The 20,447-nt window shown below is 44.0% G+C and overlaps 1 protein-coding gene and 2 pseudogenes across 1 annotated transcript; all 3 read right to left on the bottom strand.

Moving 5' to 3' along the window:
- Positions 1–2,153, bottom strand: LOC110433603 (annotated as a pseudogene).
- LOC110433669 (hydroxycinnamoyltransferase 4-like) lies at positions 10,329–12,226 on the bottom strand. Its single transcript, XM_021456176.1, has 2 exons — positions 11,706–12,226; positions 10,329–11,594 (listed from the first exon to the last, which is right to left on the bottom strand). The coding sequence occupies exons 1-2, from the start codon at positions 12,138–12,140 to the stop codon at positions 10,707–10,709; spliced, it is 1,323 nt and encodes a 440-aa protein (XP_021311851.1). The 5' UTR covers positions 12,141–12,226; the 3' UTR covers positions 10,329–10,706.
- On the bottom strand, positions 19,002–20,017 carry LOC8060779 (annotated as a pseudogene).

The following is a 20,447-nucleotide window of genomic DNA, read 5'->3' on the forward strand; positions in this document are numbered from 1 at the left end:
AACAAGACCTTAGTCGGTAATCATCACATGAAATACCTTGCCTAGCAAGCTACTAGATCTTTGCATAAAGAAGCCGCTCTATCTTATATTTACAGCCTCCATGCACATGAGCAAACGAATGACACCGCGCTGCTAGCACCATTGTCATCGTTCATCAAGAACACAACCCCTCCACGACGGTTCCCCGCCAGCGACATCAACTCTGGCTTCCCCCATCCAAAATCTGCATCGTATTGTGGCCTACCCAACTAGCTGGTTATATGCGGCAAGGTACCCCTCGGAGGCCAGCTGTCCATCTCGGCCATCTCAAAGTAGTCGATCGCAAAGCACACCAGCTCATCATCCATCCGATCGATGGTGCCTCTGATGCGGCTAGCGATGGATCCCAATGCCTCTATGGCAATATCTCGCGCTGCACTAGTGACGCCTAGCCAAAACATCGCATTGCCAAAGTAGCAGCTCGGGAGGGGCGGTCTCATCCTATGTCGTAGGTCAGCCGAGAACACTAGGTGTGCTTGAGAATCAGGTGGGAGTCGACGCGCAACGCATGTGCACTGCCACACGAGAGAGCACTCACGACGCAGAAGGTGCTCGTGCCACCTCCGCAGAGGTGCTTCAACGAGGCGATCCAATCGTTGGAAATGGTGAAGACTTGGATGGCAAGAGGTCGTGATGGGTTGGACAAGATGTGCTTAGGGTAGAACATCGAGAGCGCGTTGGGATGGACCGCAGGCGGGGACCGTGCGCGGAGTAGGGTGCGGTCATGGCAAGAGAGCTCCACGGTAGGGCGGTTGCCATGCTTGGAGAAGGCCGACCATGTTTGGAAGAAGTGGAACGCGCTTAAGGCATCAACGGCGACGTGGTGGACAGCTGTCCCTAAAGCCACCCCTCCGTACTTCAAGAAAGTCACCTGCCATCACATATAATCACGACAATTGATATATATGTATAATATAATAATGGTTTTCTATTTTCTAAAGATAATTATAAAAATATGGGTTTTTCTCTAAAATTTCATAATTAATCTACTTTAAATTGGAGAAATCTGAAACTAGCACCAGGTTTTATTTCAATTCGTTATGTATCTGATAGTCCTCTATTGAGAGTCATTTAGCTCTCATTTATTTTAAATAAACAATAATTAAACATGATTGCAAGCAGTAAAACAATATGAACATAAATAAATTAGTTCCAAGTTACTATATATGGATCAAAATAAGTATATAATATATTTTTATTTTTTAGAAAGAAAGATACATACAAGTTTTATATTTTTATTTAAAATAATTTATTTATTATGAATTTTAGATAGCAAACCAACTGCTTATTATTTTTTTACAAAATACAAAATCATCTTTGAAACTAGCAAGAGGACCCAATTTACGTACTCCGATCCATTTCGTTGTTAAATGTTGAAAAATAGGCTTACTAATATTCAACGGCATGGAACTAAACAGAGAAATTAGTAGACCTGTACGGCCAACATGATGGACGATGGCTCAACGAGAGGAACAAATAGCCTCCTCAGCTCTGGCGGCGGCTTGAATTTCTTGACGTCATCGGCAGTGAGATCATCAGCCTGAGCGACAACAAAGAGTGCACCTTCGCCGTTACAGCTGATCTCCATCTTACCGTCGCCGTCGTCGTTGTTGATGCCAAAGGCGGCCGGCGAGGGGTAAGGCCACCAAGGTTCTGGCCATAGCCTCCTTGAGCCTAGCCACGTCGAAGAAATCAGCCGCCGCGGTAACATCGTTGGAGCCCCTTGTGTACAGGTAGATCGTTGGAGTATGGCCTTGGTTGGCATGCATGAGGTCCAAGGAAGAGAGCCAGAGCCCCTTTCCTCGGCGCCGGCTCGCCGAGCGTTACAAACGACTCTACTTTTCTAATTTTTTTAATAAAAGATAGTTTATATCTGGCTTTATCTATAAACTAGTAGAATCAGACTAATTATTACAAAGTTTAGCCCATAGACTAGCACACGAGCCATAAAGTAATCTTAGAACAAGGTAATGTTTTTTTGACTAAACGAAACCAATAGACATATTTGACAACTACTCTTGGAAGCAAAGAAGTGCAAAGCCGACGTCTCTAGATGTTGGCTTGCAAACAACAGCTGATCCTGATGATCATCACGCCGCTGCAGTCTTACCCATTGGCGGAGCTAGTGGGTTCACCTGAAAAGAACCAGCAAAAAAGTTTTTGGTTTACATTTGTCAAAAACCACCTCGTTTCTTGTTATGCAAACTGCCCAACACAAAGCTGATGTTGCAATCAACATAAGGAATTAATTATGTTTGTTACCACCCATCTTAGACCACCTATTAAACAAGTTATCTATACTCTGAGGAGGTGATATCCCAAACATTAAATGCAGCGCGCCACAAGAATTTGGCATATAAACAATCAAAAAAGAGATGTTGAATACTTTCTGGTGAGTGACATAAACTACACCTCGTATCGCCATTCCAATTTCGTTGAGCAAGGTTGTCTTTAGTTAAAGTCAAACCTTTTTTTAAGATACCATAAAAAAAATATTCTTGTAGGAATTTTAATTTGCCATATTTCCTGTGACACTCTAGCTCCATTGTTAATCAACGCATCATACATAGATTTGACGGAAAAAATTCCTAATGATTGTAAAGACCACACAAACACATCTCTACCCTCCTGTAAGCTCACATCATGTAAAGAGGCAACAATTCTGTGCCAATCCCTTAGGTTTCTACCCACTAGATTCCGACGAAAAGAAATATTTAGTGGGATTGAGCTAAGTACTTTTGCTACATAATCTTGTTTCCTTCTCACTATATTGAACAATCCGGGGAATTTGTCCTTAAGTGCTTGATTGCCCAGCCAAGTGTCAACCCAGAATCGGGTGTGTGTTCCGTCTTTCACCTTGAAAGATCCAAAACTCAAAAAAGTGTCTTTAACATTCATCAAACTTTTCCAGAAATAGAAATTTGTTGTTTTTTTGATGCACCTCCCTATAGTCTTATCTTTGACATATTTATTCCTCAAGAGTTCCTACCACATACCATCTTCATTTAATAATTTGAAAAACCATTTACTCAACAAACATTTATTTTGTAAATCTAGATTTTGTATTCCTAAGCCTTTTGGTTGGCACAAAATTTCTCATTTAACTAATCTATACTTTGTTTGTGTTGGTCATTCTGCTAATAAAATCTTGATCTATAACATTCAATTTTTTCTAGCACCCCTCTTGGGATTTCAAAAAAAGACATCATAAACATCGGTAAACTAGAAAAATCCGAGTTTATTAAAACTAAACGGCCTCCTGTCGAGAGCAATTTTCCTTTCCAACCACTGAGTCTATTTTCAATTCTATTCTCAATCATTTGCCAATCCTTATTGCTTAATTTTCTAGTATGCACAGGTATGCCTAAATAACGAAAGGGGTATGTCCCAATATCACATCCAAATAGTTACGAATAGAACACTTCTTGCTCTTTTGCTTAACCAAAACAAAAAATTTCACTTTTATGAAAGTTTATTTTAAGTCCTGATAGTTGCTCGAAGGTAGTAAGAACCAGTTTTATATTTACTGCCTTTTTAACATCATGGCTCATAAAAATCACAGTGTCATCCGCGTACTGGAGAATAGACAGACCATCTTGAATAAGATGAGGGAGGACCCCTTCTACTAGACCTGCTTCCTTTGCTCTAGCAATCAAAATGGCCAACATGTTCACTACTATATTAAATAGTATCGGGGACATTGGATTCCTTATCGTAAACTTTTTTTTTTTGTTTGGAAGAAGGATCGTAGATGATCGTTAATCTTGATACTACCTTCATGTTTCTTCTTGTCACAAGCACGCACCGGTTAAAACGACCACAGAACAACCGCCAGTACACCAGTAATCGATGATGTTACTATTTGCAGCTACAGTTGCAAAGGGAGGGAGACTGGAGTTGCGGGCTGTTTAGATTGTAGATGAAAAATTTTTGGATGTCACATCGGATATGTCGGAAGTATGTCGGGAGGGGTTTTTAAAAACTAATAAAAAAACAAATTACATAGCTCATCAGGAAACTGCAAGACAAATCTATTAACTATAATTAATCTGTCATTAGCACATGTGGGTTACTGTAGCACTTAAGGCTAATCATGGACTAACTAGGCTTAAAAGATTCGTCTCGTGATTTTCAACCAAACTGTGTAATTAGTTTATTTTTTATCTACATTTAATGTTCCATGCATATGTTCAAAGATTCGATGGAATGGATGAAATTTTTTTGGATGGGGAACTAAACAGGGCCTAAGGGGAGGAGGAAATAATGGAGTTGCAGACATGTGTCGACGCAACGACAACAGCTATGGTAGGTGGCATGTCCGAGTATTTATCACGGGAGAGGAGAGGACAGCCATACTGGCATACAGTACTCTGAGGTCTGAGGTCAGTCTCGAAGACTACCATGACCTTGATTAGTTCATTCTAAAAACCAAAAAATTTTCAAGATTTCTCGTCATATCGAATCTTGTGGCACATGCATGAAATATTAAATATAGACGAAATTAAAAACTAATTACACAGTTTAGCGGTAAATCACGAGACGAATCTTTTGATCCTAGTTAGTCCATAATTAGATAATATTTGTCATAAACAAACGAAAGTACTACAGTATCGAAAACTTTTCACTTTTCTGAACTAAACAAGGCCCATATATCATGAGTCATGACCAACGTTTGGATTTGTGGCCTTGTGGGTAGCCTAATCCCCTGGATTTGCAGCTCTGACGTCGTCGTCGTCGTCCCTCCCTCCCGGCCCGGGCCTCCTCTCTGGCTCTTGCAGGAGATGGGGATGCATGTGGCCGGCGTCTCTGCACGTCCGGTTCGATCGCCCTGTCGTTCCGCCGTCATGGGCTCCTTCATTTCGATGCAGCTCGCTTACTTAAGGACTTGTTTAGTTCCAAAAAATTTTGTAAAATAGGAATAATAGCACTTTCGTTTGTATTTGACAAATATTATCCAATTATGGACTAACTAGATTCAAAAGATTCGTCTCGTCAATTCCGACCAAACTGTGTAATTAGTTTTTATTTTTATCTATATTTAATACTCCATGCATACGTCTAAAGATTCGATGTGACGGGAAATCTGAAAAATTTTGCAAAATTTTTGAGGAAGTAAACAAAGGCTTAAGTGGTTGTTACTAATCGATCGGCCTGCCAATTGTTCTGCTTTTGCTACTACTAGTATCTGTAAAAGATTTGATAACAACAAAACATTATTGCTTGATAAGCATTTCAGTGCTGGTTCCCTGATGGTGCATCTCTGTTACAGTAAGTGCTTCGTCCAATGGACAGATAACCATGCATGTCACAGTAGCTTCAGTCAATTTTTATCAGTCAACATATTCGGCGGATGGATAAGACATGCATGATTAGTGCTCCCGCCAATAAAAGAGGAGAGACCGCTCTGTGCTCGCTTTAGAGTTCGCGTGTTTCTGTCACGCATAAATACCATGCCTGCCTGTAGCGCTAAACATGGCGGCAGCCGGCAGTCGCTTGCAAGCTCATGCCTTCTCACGGCCAGCTCCGCTCTGGGCCCTTCTGTACGCAGGGACGCCAGAGCTAGAAAACCTAAGATGACAGTTTTGACAGGGGCGTCAAGTACACTAGTCTCTTCTACTAATACAGTAATCTTCTTGTTTTCATATGGTGAAAACTAGGTGTAGTATGCTGCAAAAGATGAGTGGTTGGGTTAGAAATACTAGGTACAAAATGATTTACGTAGCAGGGATAGTGCCACGCAGGGAATCAACAACTCTAGGGAAGAAAGAACCGATCATGGTCACGGATGGGCTTGATGCATGTTAGTTTTTATATAAGTTGATGCTACTCCAACCGCAACCGATACCAGCCAGGATATTCAAAACAGTTTGCCACAAACTGCATGAGGTGTGTACAATTGTTTGGACACCCCTACGCGCTACTACATAAACTGCTTTTGGAGGTGGCCTTTCCCCCTCACAAGTCACAAACAGACAGTAATGGATTCCGCCTATCAATTGGTATCAAGGGGCCATTTGGCAGCCTTTGGAGAAACTTCTCCATGACAATCACTCCTCAGCCAAACATAAAAACACAGCACAATTTCTGGTAGAGAGCAAAGAAGACACTTCTCCATTTATACTGGAAGCTAAAATAAAAATCCTCTCCTCACTGCGCCATAATCAATCCCCACCAGAATTTGATAGATTATGAGAATGCTACGCTAGTCAGAAAACAAAATTTTGATCTCATAAAACAGGATCAACTGCTAGTTATAGATCACGGGATTACCACTAGACGCGCAGGTGCAGCGGAAGCAACTCGGTGTAGTCGTGCACGTAGTAGCAGTGCCGTGCAGTTGCGTGGTCGTCCGTCACGTCAATCCCCTTCGTGCGGTTCATCCTTGTGCTCCAGATGCAGCACCTCAGAGGTATTCCACACATACAGGGAAGAAGCGTCGTGCTTCCGGACTGCGAGGTCCGTGAGGAGCAACAGGCGTGGGCATGGGTGAGCGGCGGCTGCTGTCAAATGACGTGTGTCAACCCTAGCCGCCCCTACCCTCTCTTTTATAGGTCTCCCTTAATCAGCACTGAGTTGGAGGCCCAATTATAAAACTCTAAGCCTGTCTAATTTGGGTCCAACCCGAATTAAGCTTCCAGCCCCTTAAGCGTGCGACCCTATGGGTTCACATACATATAGACATGAGCTGAGTACTTCTACTCGCCCAATAGTTGACAACGTCATCTAACAAGGTGTGACAACTCCTATACGCATGCAAAGATCATATTAGACGAACCACTACAAACACATACATGTTATTCCCTTGCCACACGATATTTGATCGAACTCGTGGGTTAACACATAACCCAAGCACGGCCATGCATTTGTTGATCCAATCACTTGAGTGATCCAGTGATATCTCTCTCATATAGAGAGGGGCAAGTTTCATCTTGATTATCTACGTCTCATAGCATGTTTCCTGACAAACCCGAAGACCACCTTTATAACTACCTTATTACGGAGTAGCGTTTAATAGTCCCTAACTAGATCGATTCACATCGTGAGAACATACGACAATCTCAAGCCTAAGGACATAACGTACATGATGTATAAAGAGATAATAAGAACATCTCAGTTGGGTCAGTCCAGCCCCATGTCATACATGTGCCCACATTATTAGTTTGACATCTCTATATCTATGATTTGTAAACCATAGTCATCAACTGATACATGTGCTAATCTAATATTCATGTGAGTCCTCATACGAACTCTGATCAGGGACAACTTTCAAATAACCATACAAGTAAAAAAGTTTCACAAACAATTCACATAATTGTCAATCGATACAAGTTTGTCTATAATGGATATTCACTAAACTCATAATATATGTTATGGATATAATTGTAATATCATCGTCTCTATGATTATCTTAGGGCATATTCCCAATAGAATTATCATATGGCAAAGTAACTAAAGGCAAGGCTACTTATTGTGGATATGGTCTGCAATTTAAGCCAAGAAACTTACCTCCTCCTGTGTCCGTGTTGGCAATAGCCACCCTGACATATACTTCTTTTTGGAGGGTAGTCACGCAGGTGTCACATACTCTTGAAGTTACTCCCAAGTCCCATGTCACACACATAACTAGAAACTCAAATACTCCTGTGTGTGATGAATTTTTCTATGTTTTTTACGGTACACACAAAAAATTAGTAGTTATTCTATGGGTTCCAAAAATACTGATAGGAAGAAGTATATGTCAGGGCGGCTATTGACAACACAGACACAGGGGAGGTAAGTTTCTAGGATCCCAAACCCCTCTCTACTTGCAAATGTGCCAACACTACCAAGTGTACGCCACCATGTGCATGTGTGTTAGCATTTTCACAAACACAATTCCAAAGGAGTTAGCCTCTTAACTTGCCACACCACTCAGTCCTAACACGTATGCAAAGTTAGATCGCTCAAGTGGCACTAGATGACCAATATGCAAACAAGTTTGCCACTCTTGATAGTACGGCCATCTATCATAAACCCGGTCATCAACTTCTCTACACACCTAAGACTAGTGAAATGGAAATGCCCTAGGTTATACCTTTGCCTTATGCATTCCATTCAACCACTTCCAATGTTGATGCAACACATGCACCAACAATATCACAAATGATATGATCCACTTCATATCATCACATGACCATATTGGTTCATTGATATTGACCTCACTTGCTCTTCACCCTTGCGTTGGTCCATCGACGCCAAGTCTTTCTTAAGCTTCATCGTCACACACGGTCCCTAGCTTCAAAGCCTGACTTTCCCTTCACACTTGCAACCGGTCCGTCGAGCCAAGCCTTGTCTTGATCTTCTCCACCTTAGTCACATGACTCCATGTCATGTCTCATATGCAATAAGCTCCTTCATATATTCACCTATAGACTAATCCTATGTATCTCATATAAACACAATTAGTCCATCTAAGTTGTCACTCAATTACCAAAACCAAATAAGGACCTTTCAATAGGGTCAAGCTTCTCAAAAACACTCTTCTTGTTTGACTTCATAGGGTGTGAGTTCCAAGCCTAGATGCCAACGTCACAACCATTTTTATCTCATCAATGTCCCTGATGAAGCCATTGACCACAACGCTAGCCCACCGTTGTGTTCTATGCCAGCTAGGCAAGGTTGCCACCCAAAACTACATAGCGCATGGTCCCACCACCATCAACCACCAGGACTGTACCGTGACCTTTCTCCTCAATGAACTCACGGAGCAGCATGTTATCCTTGAAGATTTCAGTCCACAACAGGGCCACAAAAATCTGCCGCCTTCAATAGATTGGAAGACAGGTTGGAGAGCATGAAGACCACCATTCATAATTAAAGAAGCATTAGCATCGCATGCTTTAGTGGTGGCCAATGGCAAGGTAGTCGTCTTATCTTCAGTTATGCTTGTCATCAAAAGAAGAAAAGAGAACCATGGAATAGTACGTATAGATCAATAGTAGATCATTCCTTACACAGAGTAACACTTGGGATGAGGTTGAGCTTACACTTGGGATGATGGATCAAGTACAAGACTTCATCTTACAACAATGCATAGAAAAAAATCAAGAGTTAGGGTTGGGAGATGAACTCAAGAAATGAGAGGTGAGTTTCATGGAGATGGTGATGAAGATCTCCACCTTCATCTTGAGATGGTGGTGCTAAGTACTTCCTTGATCTTCTTCTTTTTTCTTTTCTTTCTCTCTCTACTAGTTCATCCTTATTCTCCCTTGTAGAGAGAGAGAGGGAGAGTGGAAATGAGTGAGTGAGTGAGTGGGCGGGTGGGTGGGAGGGTGCTGGTTCCGTAGATTGGAATTGCTAATTTGAGCTGACATGTGGTTTGAAGGGGGAGGGGAGAGAGGAAGATAGCTCATCAAACTAAATTCTACTGAATAAATGATGTGGTGGATGGTTCATCAGGATGTCGAATAGTCTGGTAAACCACTAGAATTGAGGAATTTGATTTAGGGGGATGGGTTGATGTTGGGGGTCCTTGGCTTTGATCTAAGAGATGATATGCACAATTAGAGAGTGATGAAAGGTTCTATCTCAGAGAATCTTCTTAGTGTCAATGAACGTTGACTAGGGTTGACCCCTAGTTAGTTCAGTTAGGAGAAACCAATAAGGTTAATTAGAAAATTTTGAGTCCTTGCCCTCCTAGGAGTACTAGGAGGTCTTTGGAGTAGGGATGAGGTGAATTCTTGGTTAAGAGGGCCTATGCAAGGTCATCAAGGAGGTTTTGGAAAAGTTAAATTTGACTAGTAGAAATTTCCACTTTTATGACAAACTGATTTTGTCATTACAGGTGCCAAATTTGTCATGCTTCCAGTTCTGTGACGCATTTATGACAAAAAGTGGGTCTTGGTAAAAGCACCATCAGATTTGATATTCTATGATGAATTTGAAATTCGTCATAGAATTGAAACCCTTCAGTGATGAATCTATGACAAGTCACCTATTGCGCACGGTATTTAGCGATACCAACATGTCTTCATGTAGAAACAAGTTGAGAAACTATAACTCGAATTTTAAGAAATCTTATGTCAACTTATACTAGCTGTGGAACTATATTCATGTAGGCATGGTACCTACATATGATAGATGTGGCCTTTGTTGCTCTTGTAGTTGTAGCACATCAGAAACATGTCAAAATTTGGCAACCATATATATATCTGTTTGGCAAACCATCTGTTGTAGATGATCAAGTGATAGAAGTGACAAAATTATACAGGTAAGCATTACCATTTTAAAAAGTAGCATAGCACTGATGGTTGAGTAAATATAAAATCATCACTAGCATGTCAAACCATACAATGTTTTTTATATTCCCTTAAATGACAGAATCATACACAATTACAGGTCTTGCATAGTGTGGTGATATGATATGATATGATATGATATGATATGATATGATATGATATGATATGATATGATATGATATGATATGATATGATATGATATGATATGATATGATATGATATGATATGATATGATATGATATGATATGATATGATATGATATGATATGATATGCAACCAAACCAGTAGACCATCCAGCCTTCTTTGTATCAGGCCTTTTTATTTTTACAAAACCTCAATCGTCAAGGTGTACCTTAATGAGGCAAGTAATCATCGGATGAAGTACCTTTCCTAGTAGCAAGCTGCTAGAGCTAGCTTTGCATAAAGCAGTCGCTCTATCTCCTTTATATTTACAGCCTCCATGCACATGAGCAAACGGACGCCACCGCTACCAGCACCATCATCATTGTTCATCAAGTTCACAAACCCCCCGCAGTGGCTCTCCGCCCGTGACATCAACTCTGGCTTCCCCCACCCAAAATCTGCATCGTATTGTGGCCTGCCCAACCAGCTGGTAATATGCAGGACCGTCTGCGGCAAGGTGCCCCTTGGAGGCTGGTTGTCCATCTCGGCCATCTCAAAGTAATCGATAGCGGAGCGCACTAGCTCGTCATCCATCTGATCGATGGCGCCTCTGATGCGGCCAGCAACGGATCCTAACACCTCTGTGGCAATATCTCCCACTACGCTGGTGATGCCTAGCCAAAACATCGCATTGCCGATGTAGCAGCTCGGGAGGGACGGCCTCATCCTTTGCCGGAGGTCGGCCGGGAAAGTGAGGCGTGCTTCAGAATCAGGTGAGAGCCGACGTGCAATGCACGTGCACTGCCACATGAGAGCGCTCACGGCACAAAAGGTGCTCGTGCCGCCACCGCAAAGGTGCTTTAAGGAGGCGACCTGGTCTCTGGAAATAGTTAAGACTTCAATGGCAAGAGGTCCTGACAGGTCGGAGAAGGTGTGCTTAGGGTAGAACATCAAGAGTGCATCGGGATGGATTGTGGGCGGGGACCGTGCACGGAGTAGGTCACGGTCATGGCATGGGAGCTCCACAGTAGCGTGGTCGCCATGCTTGGAGAAGGCCGACCATGTCTGGAAGAAGTGGAACGCGCTTAAGGCGTCGACGGCGGCATGGTGGAGAGCTGTCCCTAACACCACCCCACCACACTTCAAGAAAGTCACCTGCCATCATAAGTCCCAATTTATCTACTCCGATCCATTTTGTTGTTAAACGTTGAAAAAGAGACTTATATTCAACAGCATGGAACTAAGCAGAGAAAGTAGTGGACCGACCTGTACGGCCAAAATGATGGACAATGGCTCAATGAGTGGAACAAACAGCCTCCTAAGCTCTGGCGACGGCTTGAATTTCTTGACGTCTTCGACAGTGAGATCATGAGCCTGAGCGACAACAAAGAGTGCACCTTCACCGTTACAGCTGATCTCCATCCTACCGTCGTTATCGTTGATGCCGAGGCGGCCGGCGAGGGGGTAGAAGGCCACCAAGGCTCTGGCCATAGCCTCCTTGAGCTTGGCCACGTCAAAGAAATGATCAGCCGCAGCAACATCGCTGGAGCTTCTGTACAGGTAGATCGTTGGAGTGTGGCCATGGTTGGCCTGCCAGAGGTCCAAGGAAGAGAGCCAGAGTCCCTTCCTCGGTGCTGGCTCGCTGGGCGTTACAATCGACGATTCTACCACCTGCACCTCGAAATCCATCGATGATTTCATTTTTCTTCTTTCTTGTCACACGCACGCACGATCGTGATTAAATAGGCCGCAGCACATTTGGACTTTTGGAGTCCCGGACCTGCAGCAGGGAGGAGGAAATAACAGAGTACTATAGCCGAAGCAACGACAGCAGCGGAATTGGTGATGTCGACGCAACGACAGCGACTTTGGTTGAGTGGTAAGTGGCGTCCTAGTTTTGAGAGAAGACAGCCGTACTTCCAAATAGGCTAATTGATTTAATTATCTGATGTGGGCACTAAAGAATAGTAAGAAAATAATTTTTTGGAATAAAATTCACTATAGGATCTAGAAACATGTATGTGCATTCATGCTGCTGCATGTACTTTGTGTGTGGAGTTTCTCCTTTCAAATTTGTTTTGCTTTTCTTTTCAAAATGTTTGAGCAAGATTTAAATTGGAAAATGGAAAAAAAGAAATTCCCTTCCCCTCTCCCTACCCGACTTGGGCTTGGCCCAACCCTTTCTTTCCCCCCCGCGGCCCGCATCTCTTTCCCTTTTCCCCTTCTTCTTGCTGCGGCCCAGCCAGTGCCCGCACGGCCCACCTCGCGGCCCAAGGGACAACCAGCGCCGCGCCTCCCTCATCTTGCCTCAGCAGCTGACGGCCGGGCCCCGCGCTCCAGTGCCACTGCCAGGTGGGGCCCACAGGACAGCATCATCTTCAACCTCGTGTCCGAGCCGGACACGAGTCGCTCCTCAACCGCGCGCGTGTTTCGCGCGGAGCAGTTCCGATTCCGCCCGTTCTCCGTCCTTTAAATACCGACCGAAGCCCCGTAACCCCCCAAGCTAGCTCGAGCTGCAGCCGTCGCGTCAAACACGCCCTAAGCCGCCGCCGAGATCCGCCGCGTCTTCAATCCGCCGCTGCAGCGCGCCCCGAGCCGCGTGAGCCGCTTGCCGGTCTTCCCGTCGCGCTTGCGAAGTCGCCGAACCGTTTCATTCGCGATTTCGTGTTTTCTGTGCTTCTCTAACCTCGGCCGAACCTTCTTGCAGAGCCGCCGCCCGCCTCTTGCCGTCGTGAGCTCGCAGCGGACTTCCTCGGCTCCAAGCTTGGTCCTAGGTGAGTTCGCATCGAGCGCCTAAGTGTTCCGGTGTTTTCGGTTTAGTCTCTTGTGCCCTAAATCGCGTAAACCGTGAGCTCCGGCCGTGTTCGGCCATGGCGCCACCGCCGGCACCTCCAACTCCGGCGGCCAGCTCCCCTCCCCAACCCCCGATCTAATCCTGGCCATCGGTTTGAGATCCAACGGCCAGAAACGAAGGATACCCCTTCGGCCGGCTATTTTTCAGAAAACCCCCTGCGTTTTTTAATGTTATAACCCGCAGTCCTTTACGCTTTCCCGTTTTACGCTTTCCAAGTTGGAAAACGTATTTCAGCCGCCCAGTTCAAAAAGAAGTTTCCCAGATTTACAGTTTTGCCATCGAATCTATTTTGCTCATAAAAACTTCGTTTTAACTCCGATTTAATCCGTTCAAGTTGCGTTAGATTCGTTTTCGCATAATCTATAGTCTAATGCTACTGTAGTACAAGTTTTCAACTTTTTAAATCTGAGTTTAGATTTAATCTATTATTTATTTAAAGTAAAACTTTGGAAAATCATAACTTCTTCGTTATAACTCCGATTTTCGTGATCTTTACGTCTGTGTGATCACAGGGCGTTGTAGATTCGTTTTATAAACTTTTTACCTTTATTTATTACTGTTGGTGTACTGTTCTAATAATAGGCTTGTTTGCTTTGCATGATTGCCTTTGGATGATTGTTGTTGATGTGGTGGTTACGAGTAGACGGTGAGCAGTTCGTGGGTGAACAAGAGTACTTCTACGAGCAGGATCAGCAGGACCAGGGTGATCAAGGCAAGTATAGCATGGGATCATCCTTGTTTCCTAATAACTTTAATCACACAAATCATATTGCATGTGTCTCCTTGATAAGGATTTCCTAGTATTGATCTTATACCTTGTCACCTATGGTTTTGCATTTGGTAGCTTATGCTAGTGCTCCACTAAACCATGATCTTGTAATTTGACTAAAGAATTATGCAATAAACATTAAAAGATGACTTTTTAGCAACTTTGGATAAGAGGGCTGGAGCATTGGGCTATCTTATGGTGCTCTAGTTTCTCTCCATAAGGACTTATCTGTATCTGACCATCTGGGACTTACAGTACAACTGTGAGGGCTATATGGCTCTGGCTTTAGCTCAGTATGAGGACCTTTTCTAGCTTGTTAGTGGTTACCCTTGTGGCGCAAGTGGGGGATAGCAGACCGTGGATTCCTGCGGGTGAGTCACACGGACTGACTAACGAAACCTAGCGGCCCTAACTTGTTAGACGAACCTTTGAAAGGCTTCATAGTGAACCCTGCCGGTCTTCCTTGGGAGTGGGCTAAGGGGCTGATCACCTCGGGCGAAAGGGTAAATCACGACTCACAGTGAAAGTGTACAACCTCTGCAGAGTGTAAAACTGATATATCAGCCGTGCTCACGGTCACGAGCGGCCTTGGACCAATACAGAATAAATGAACACTAAAGGCAATTCATTAAATGTTATTATTGTTAATATGCTGGTTATGCTATTCTTTATTCACTTTACCTGATCATGAGTTTACTATGGGTCTTGACAACTTGATGCTACTCTTATGCTAAAATTGTGACAACTAAAAGCTACATGCAGTTGAACCAGTGTCTAGCCTTTGAGCCTCATGAACCCCCTGTTATACTTGTTAAGTACGAGGTGTACTTACACTTGTTTATTTTCTTTATCTGGATAAAAATCCCGGGTGGGTAACAGATGGCAATGGTAATGACTACTACCAGTATTTCCCTGAGGATTTCTAGACTTGTGGTCAACCAGTTGACGAGCCTGTGAGATGGAGCTTCCATGCAAGAGTTATCTTTTATTTTCCGCTATATTTGTGTAAAGACTCTAAGTTATATCGTTACGTATTAAACACTTGTGATGATACTCCCTATAATTTGTCGGCTTATGTGTGATTGATCTCTGGGCACACATAAGGTTTTGCATTCAATTTTATCCTTAAAATTGGGTGTGACAGATAGCGCTGTATGTCATGTCATATAGAGTGAAATAAAAATTAGATAAACACTCACTCTTAACGAAAAATATCATTCTATGATTTTATAGGCATTTAATTTCATGACTCATAAAGTATATTGTAAAGACTAGCCTTATTATATGTGCTCCACTCCACATCCATCTATCTTCATGAGTATTGTACTGTTCTTGATCGAGTGCATGCCAGGAGCTGAAGAGGAATTTAAACTCCAACATTGTAGAAAACCAAAGTTGTGGATTTGTGGGTAGCCTTATCCCCTGGATTGCAGTTCTGTCGTCGTCGTCCCTCCCTCCCGCCCCGGGCCTTGTCTTTGGCTCTTGCAGGGGATGCATGTGGCGTCTCTGTGCGTCCTGTTCGCACTGTCGTTCCGCTGCCAAATCGATCGGCCTGCCAATTGTTCTGCTTTTGCTACTACTACTACTATCTGTAAAAGATTTGATAATAACAACAAAACTTTGCTTGATACGGATCACAGACAATCCAAAGCATTTCAGTGCTGGTTCCCTGATGATGCATCTCTGTAAGACTGTAAGTGCTTCGTCCAATGGACAGATAACCATGCATGTCACAGTATAGTTCCAGTCAATTATTTCTCAGTCAGCATCGAGCGTTATTGGGCGGATGGACGATATATGTCTGGATCAGACATGCATGCATGATTAGTGCCCCCGCCAATGAAAGAGGAGAGAGACCCGCTCTGCTCGCTTTAGCTTTCGCCTGTTTCTTTCATGCATAAATACATGACTGTAGCGCTAGACAAGGCGCCGAAGAATGCGACAGTGGCCTGCACTACGACGCGTACTTTAATTTAATTAAAAAGCATTTTGTTAAAGACATCTTTCTTAAATTACCTTAATTTCTTTTTACCTAAAGGCATTTTTATGAAGAAGCCTTTAAAACTATTTTTTTAAAAGGCTAATATAAAAACCGCCTTTAATTACCTGAGCATTGGAGGCATTTTTCAAAATGCCTTATATAGTCTTTGGTACAAGCATGTAGATCGACTTCCATTTGGGCCTTGCTACTCAGTCACGGAGAGACACTTGGGCTTATCATGTACACGCACCGATTGGACCTTGCTACTCAAACGAGAAGAGGCAGCATCCTATATACTCAAACACCGATCGGGCCTACACGTCACGGTGTGCATCGAATCGTTCTCCAAAATTGCGAGAGACAGAGGAGGCGGCTGCAGCTCGTGACGCGGAGTCACGCCGGCCTAAGGCGGGCGCGTGGGCTGGCCAGCTCATCGTTGAGGAGGTCCTCCACCACATCCCAGCGTAAGGTGGCTGCGAGGGCTCGTGAGCTCGGTGACGAGGAGGTCCTCCACTACATCTCGGCCTAAGGCGTTCGCTAGGGCTCGTGATTCGGAATCATGCTGGCCTGAGGTGGCTGTGAGGGCTCGAGAGCTCGCTCACGGACACCGACCATCATACCACCACCGTGCCTCTGCTTCACTGAGGCCAAGTTGTTGTGCCCACGCCGAGGCCACCGACGAGGAGGTCAAGATCAAAGGGCTCCTCCACGAGCATTGCTGAGTTCCTACGCAAGCATCGTTGTTCCTCTCTAGGCCCTCCTGTACGTAGGGACGACCGAGCCAGAAAATCTAATAAGATCACAGGGCCGGGGTCAACCGGTCAAGCACGGTAGCCTCTCTTCTAATCTTCTTGTACGTACCAGCGAAACAAATTAAGTATGCTGCGCAAGATGAGTGGGTTAGAATACTAGGTGCAAAATGATTTACATAGCAGGGATTGCTGCCACAGGCAACGCTCTTTGGAGAAACTTCTTCTTAGCCAAACATAAAAACAATGCACAAATTCTGATAGATATCAAAGAAGAATCACTTCTCCATTTACAATGTAAGCTAAAAAGCTCTTCTCACTCCTCCATAATCAATCCCCACCAGAATTATCATATGGCAAAGTAACTAAAGGCAAGATGAGGATATGGTCTGCTAAAGAAACTTAGCTCCCCTGTTTTTCTATCGGTGTTTGGACCCGTGGTCCTACCAACAACTAGTGAATTTATGTCTGCGTGTCTAGAATCCGGATGGTGGTGCAAGGACACAAGCAATTTATACTGGTTCAGGTCGAGAATGCCCTACGTTCAGTGGGGATGAAGATCTTGTATTATCTTACACCGAAGTGCTTGTAGTACGGGTTACAAGCTAGGTATGAGAGAGGGAGCATGTTCTAGGTCTCGGTACCATGAGCGAGAGAGTGAATGCAGAGTGCAGTGTGTTCTTGTTCCCCTGTCCTTGAATGGGACCATGCCTCTGTCTTTTATAGTTCACAAGGGGAGGCAAGAAACACATGTGTACGTGTTGTGGCGCCTAATATTATCCGAGGTTGAGCCGAGGTATGGCGTTGTGCGGTGGCAGAATGGTCCCCCATCCTCTTGATGCTGTAGTTGATCGTGGTTGTCATACGGGGTGCGTCCGTCCCTACAGCTTCCGTGCCGAGCCATGCCTGCCCTGTAGATAAGATGTCCGTACCTATAGCAGTCGTGTTGTTTCCTGATTGTTGACCAGCATGGAGCCCCGAGGCTTCTTTGATCGGGGACCATGCCCTGGATTTTGACAAGTGAGTGGCTACAGGGACCTGGATTGACATCTGAGCGCCTCCCCTAGTCTTGGCCGTATGCACAGTGATGGGAGTGGGTAGCACAGTGGCAGGAGTGGATAGCATAGTGCTTTGTCACGTCCTGCTCTGTGCAACGTGGGCATAGACGTGGGGATTTGACTCGTGTCTTATCTTGTCATACTACGGACCTATGGAGGATGATGTTATAGGCGGTCTCAAGCATGTCAATGGGGGAAGGGCGCCTGAGCCCTAGGGTCGGGCGAGGCGGAGATGCCTCTTGATCCCTTCGGAGGCCTTTCGGTTTGGTCTCGGGCGAGTCGGAGAAAAAGGGATTGGTCTCGGCTCGCCTGAGACTTCTTGGTCTAGTCTTGGGTGGGATGGTGAATGGTCGTTCGGTCGATCCGGTCTCGTATTCAAGGGAGAGGATGGGGTTCTTAGTCATTTACTTTGGGTACCCCGAGTTATGGTGCCCAACGGTGTCCATGTTGGCAATAGCCACCCTGACATATACTTCTTCTGGAGGGCAGTCAGACAGGTGTCATGTACTCTTAAAATTACTCCCAAGTCCCATGTCACACAGAGTTCAGATATAGTACTCCATGTTGTGATATCCCTGTCTCCCAATGGGTCACTCCATGGGTACTGATGCAGATGTAGGCTATGGATAGACAAACCCCACAGGAGAAATTTTGATGGCATCATGATCTATTTTTGGTAGAATATTTGAAAGAAGAGAAAGAAAAGACCTTTCATACCAAAAGTTTGTGACCAAGGGATGTGACTCGATTATGCAAGGAAGACATAGATCAATTCCAGTTGGCCAATAGACCAAATGTGGAAGCTCAGCATTAGCATCCGCGAGCCGCTGGGTTGTTTTTGTTTTCCTTTATCTTTGTTTGTTTGAGTGGTTGGCTCCGGTGGTTGGGAGTTTTATGGGAGTTGTAATTATTATGTATTTCTTTTTCTTTTGTTCGTCTAATAAAAATACAGCAAAAGCTTTTTGCCGTCTTTCGAAAAAAGATACACAGAAATATTCTCTTGAAGTTTCTTCCATGTCATCACACATTGAAACATGCACCCTAGAGGTTGTTCTTGTTTCTCCCCTCATAAATGGCTAGCATGTCATTTCCTTCGTCACCCACAAATCAACAATTTAGAGTTTCACGAGTCAAGAAAATTGTGAAAGAAATATGGTGAGATACCCAGTTTGGTCACATTTCACTAGTCATGTAATTCAGCTATCATACATTCTTAAAAGTACACATATAACATAGGGACAGGCCTGCACAGTTAATTCTGATCTTGAGATAAGAATGCCACCAGAATCGGCATAGAGCCATTCACCATTGCAAATTCTAGTCCCGGGCTCCCGGCAAAGGTCACAAGGACATGCTTCTCGCCGATGCCCTTCTTGTTTGACTTGGTGTGAGTTCTGCAGAGCCCTGACGCCAACGTCGCAACCATTTTTCTCATCGACGTCCCTGATGCAGCCATTGACCACGACGCCGACCCACCCGTTGTTCACTTGTTCAGCGCCAGCTGGGTTTCCACCCAAAACTGCACAGCGCATGCATGCTCTGATGCTCCCACCGACATCAACCACCAGGACCCTGCCGTGACCTTTTTTCTCCTCAAGGAACTCATGGAGCAGCACGTTATCCTCAAAGATCTTCAGTGTCACAAACTCACAATAGGGCCAGCAAAAATCTACCGCCTTTCATATATAGATTTGGAAGATATATAGGTTCTTGGAGAGCACGAAGATCACCATTCATAATTAAAGCAGCATTAGCATCACATGCTTCAGCGCTGGCCAATGGCGAGGTAGCCATCTTATCTTCAGTCCTACTTGCCACTGAAAGAAGAAAAGAGAAAAATCAAGGAACAATACATACAGATCAGTTGTAGATCATTCCTTACACAGAGTAACACTTGGGATGAGGTTGAGCTTACACTTTGGGTGATGGATGATCAACAAGACTTCATCTTGCATCAATGCATAGAAAAATCAAGAGTTAGGGCTGGGAGATGAATTCAAGAAATGAGAGGTGAGTTTCTTGAGCTCAACAGGACTGGAGATGGTGATGAAGTTCTCCACCTTCATCTTGAGATGGTGGTGCTAAGCACTTCCTTGATCTCCATCCTTTTTATTTTCTTTCTCTTCTTCTCCTTTCCTTTCTCTCGCTACTAGTTCATCCTTGTTCTCCCTTATATATATATATATATATATATATATATATATATATATAGAGAGAGAGAGAGAGAGAGAGAGGGGGAGGGAGAGTCGAAACAAGTGAGTGAGCGGGTGGGTGGGAGGGTGCTAGTTCAGTAGATGGGAATTGCTATTTGAGCTGACATGTGGGTCCAAGGGGGAGGAAAGGAAGACAGCTAATAAAACTTAAATTCTACTGAATAAATAATGATCTGAGGCAGACGGATTGTCTGGATGCCGGATGCTCCGGTAGACTAGTGGAATTTGGGAATTTGATTTAGGCCTTGTTTAGTTGCCAAAACGGAAAAAATTTCCACCACTGTAGCACTTTCATTTGTTTGTGGTAAATATTGTATAATTATAGACTAACTAGACTCAAAAGATTCATCTAGTGATTTACAGGCAAACTGTGTAATTAGTTTT

The sequence above is a fragment of the Sorghum bicolor genome, chromosome 3 (genome assembly GCF_000003195.3).
Source record: "Sorghum bicolor cultivar BTx623 chromosome 3, Sorghum_bicolor_NCBIv3, whole genome shotgun sequence".
Taxonomy (NCBI): domain Eukaryota; kingdom Viridiplantae; phylum Streptophyta; class Magnoliopsida; order Poales; family Poaceae; genus Sorghum; species Sorghum bicolor.